At 51.0% G+C, this 2,500-nt stretch overlaps 1 protein-coding gene across 1 annotated transcript in view; it reads left to right on the forward strand.

Annotated features, from left to right (window-relative positions):
* The window catches only part of LOC113812907 (caskin-1), a 20,947-nt gene that overhangs the window by 15,603 nt on the left and 2,844 nt on the right, over window positions 1-2,500 (forward strand). Inside the window, exons 2-3 of the mRNA XM_070124652.1 lie at window positions 1-23; window positions 1,646-2,272. The exon at window positions 1-23 is cut by the window's left edge and continues 273 nt beyond it. Coding sequence (XP_069980753.1) covers window positions 1-23; window positions 1,646-2,272 — 650 coding nt within the window. The remainder of the gene's footprint in view (window positions 24-1,645; window positions 2,273-2,500) is intronic.

Here is a 2,500-nt window from a genome sequence, read left to right on the forward strand (position 1 = left end):
TCGCTTGTGGGGCGCGCCAGCAGGTGGGTCTCGCCGCGTGCCAACAGGAAGGGGCGGGCGGTGCCAAGGCTGGGGCTGAGGGGGGGGGGGAGAGTGTGCCAATGCTTGGGGTACATGGAGGAGAGGAGGGGGGGAAGAAGGGGAGAGGGAGGAGAGGATGGGAAGAGAAGGGGGATAAGGGGGGGAGGGGTGTGAAGAGGGGAGAGAAGGGGGAGAGGAGGAGAAGAGAGGGGAGGAGAGGGGGTGGGCGGTGGGTGTGGCGCCTTCTGTTGGACATAGCGTGGTGCGAATAAAAGAAATAATCAAGAGGAGGATAAGAATAGGGTGGGAGGCAGACTGTATTCGTGTAACTAGAGAAGCAGAGATGCCAAAATCTGTACGCAAGCTAAAATGCACTTTGCAATCACACCAAACTGAACGCCAATTTCAGATTAGACCCATAAAAGAGTAAGATTAACAACCACTATCAAAACACACACGTACGCAAAATAATAAAAAAAATAAAGAAGACCCAAGTAGAAAAACACAAATATTGAACAGACACTATCACACTTACGAATGCAAACACAGATAGAGAGCGTATAATGTAACACAAAATAACACAGAACAAGATCACGTGACCAGCTCTTCTCCCAAGCTCTATACAGAGACGTGAGCTAAAGCGCAAGCCAAGCCTCCCTTCCCTCTCTGTTATGAAATACATCAAAAGCAAAAGAGTACGTGGCGATGTTTAATGCTGTTCTCAAGAGGATTTCACTTAGACCCACTCAGCTGTTGATGCCTTATAAAGGACGCGTGTTTGTGGATGCTGATAGAAAGGGTTTTTTCACTCGTCTTGTGTTTTGTCTTCGGTGGAAAATCTTTTGTCTTTTTTTGGGAGGACGTGGACATTGCAGCGTGGGGGGAGGGGAGGGGGGGAGGGGGTATGTGGAACAAGATTATGTGGTGGATAAAGAGGGATTAGATATTATGGATATGGATGGTTAGCAGATATATAGGCTTAAAGATATATATAGACACAGACATATATGTGTGTGTGCGTGTATGTATACATTTGTTTGCGTGTGTGTATATGTGTGTGTGTGCGTGCGTGCGTGTGTATATGTGTGTGTGGATGGGTGTGGTTGTGGGTGTGTATTTATTAGTTTAGATGAAAATTATTGCGTGATTATATTATTTCATTGTAGTTTGTAATCATTTCATCTATGTACAGATTCTACACTCTTTTGTAGTGTCTGAGACCATAAGATAAGAGTATCTAGTAGTACATGTCACTAGCAGATCCATTAATTTACTTATCAGATGGAACTCATGAATTAACGATAAAAAGACGGTATATTCATGATTTAATTAAACTGTCTGTGCTGTGTTTGTGTATCTCCCAAGCCCCTCTCTCTTTCCTTTTTTTCTTTCTCTCTCTGTCTCTCTCTCTCTTTCTCTCTCGCTCTCCCCTCTCTCTCCCTCCCTTTGTTTTTTCTTTGTGTTTGTCTGTTTCTATCTCTCTCTGTCGTTCTTTGCTCATCTGTCTCTCTCTCTTTCTCTGTATTTTTGTCTCTATCTGTCTGTCTGTCTCTCTCTCTCTCTCTCCCTTCCTTGCACAGTCTACCACAGCCCTGCGCAGCGCTAACTCCTCCTCCGCCCCCAGGTACCGCTTGCACAAGGGCCTCGCCCCCCCGGCCATGCCCCTCGACGCCCTCCGCAGGAAAGTGAAGGAGGCCAAGCACCGCCTCCTGCACCACCCCCCGTCCCCCTCCCCCTCGTCCTCGTCGTCCTCGTCCCCCGCGACGACGAAGGGCGGGTCGACCCCCGACACCCTGCGGCACCCTCCGGACTCCCCCGCATCGCGCCTCTCGAGCCCCGGCCTCATCACCCCGTGCGACACCCTGGGGAAGCGGCGGCGCCCCCAGTCCCCCGGGGGAGGAGGCCCGGCGGGGGGAGGAGGCTGCTCCTCGCTGCAGCACTACTGGGGCGGCGAGGCGGGGGGAGGCGAGGAGGAGATCGAGCTCCTGCAGCAGTACCTGAACCTGCAGCAGCTGGCCGTCTCCAGGAAGCACTCGGCGCAGCTGCGGAGGATCAGGGACTCCCTCCTCGCCCGCGTCAGGAGCAGGCCGGCGTCCATGATCAAGACCGCGGGCGGCAACGACATGAGCTGCGTCGCGCCCGCGGTCCTCACCTCGCCCGCCCACACGCCCGCGAAGGACCGGCAGGCGCTGAGGAACTTCCTGCTGGACATCGGATTCGTCCAGTATTACTCCCTACTCAACAGACACGGGTACGACTCCAACGCACTTTTATGGCAAATTTTTCGTGGTTCAAGTCTTCGCACACACGACGAGAAACGCACAATTTGAATTCTATCATAAACTCACTAATTAATGTAAATCCTCCATTATTAGCTTTAATTAGGCGCCGAATATTAATGTAAATCCTTCCATTATTAGTTTCAATTAGGCGCCGAGTATTAATGTATATCCCTCTATTATTAGTTTCAATTAGGCGC

This window comes from Penaeus vannamei, chromosome 1 (genome assembly GCF_042767895.1).
Source record: "Penaeus vannamei isolate JL-2024 chromosome 1, ASM4276789v1, whole genome shotgun sequence".
NCBI classification, from domain to species: Eukaryota; Metazoa; Arthropoda; class Malacostraca; order Decapoda; family Penaeidae; genus Penaeus; species Penaeus vannamei.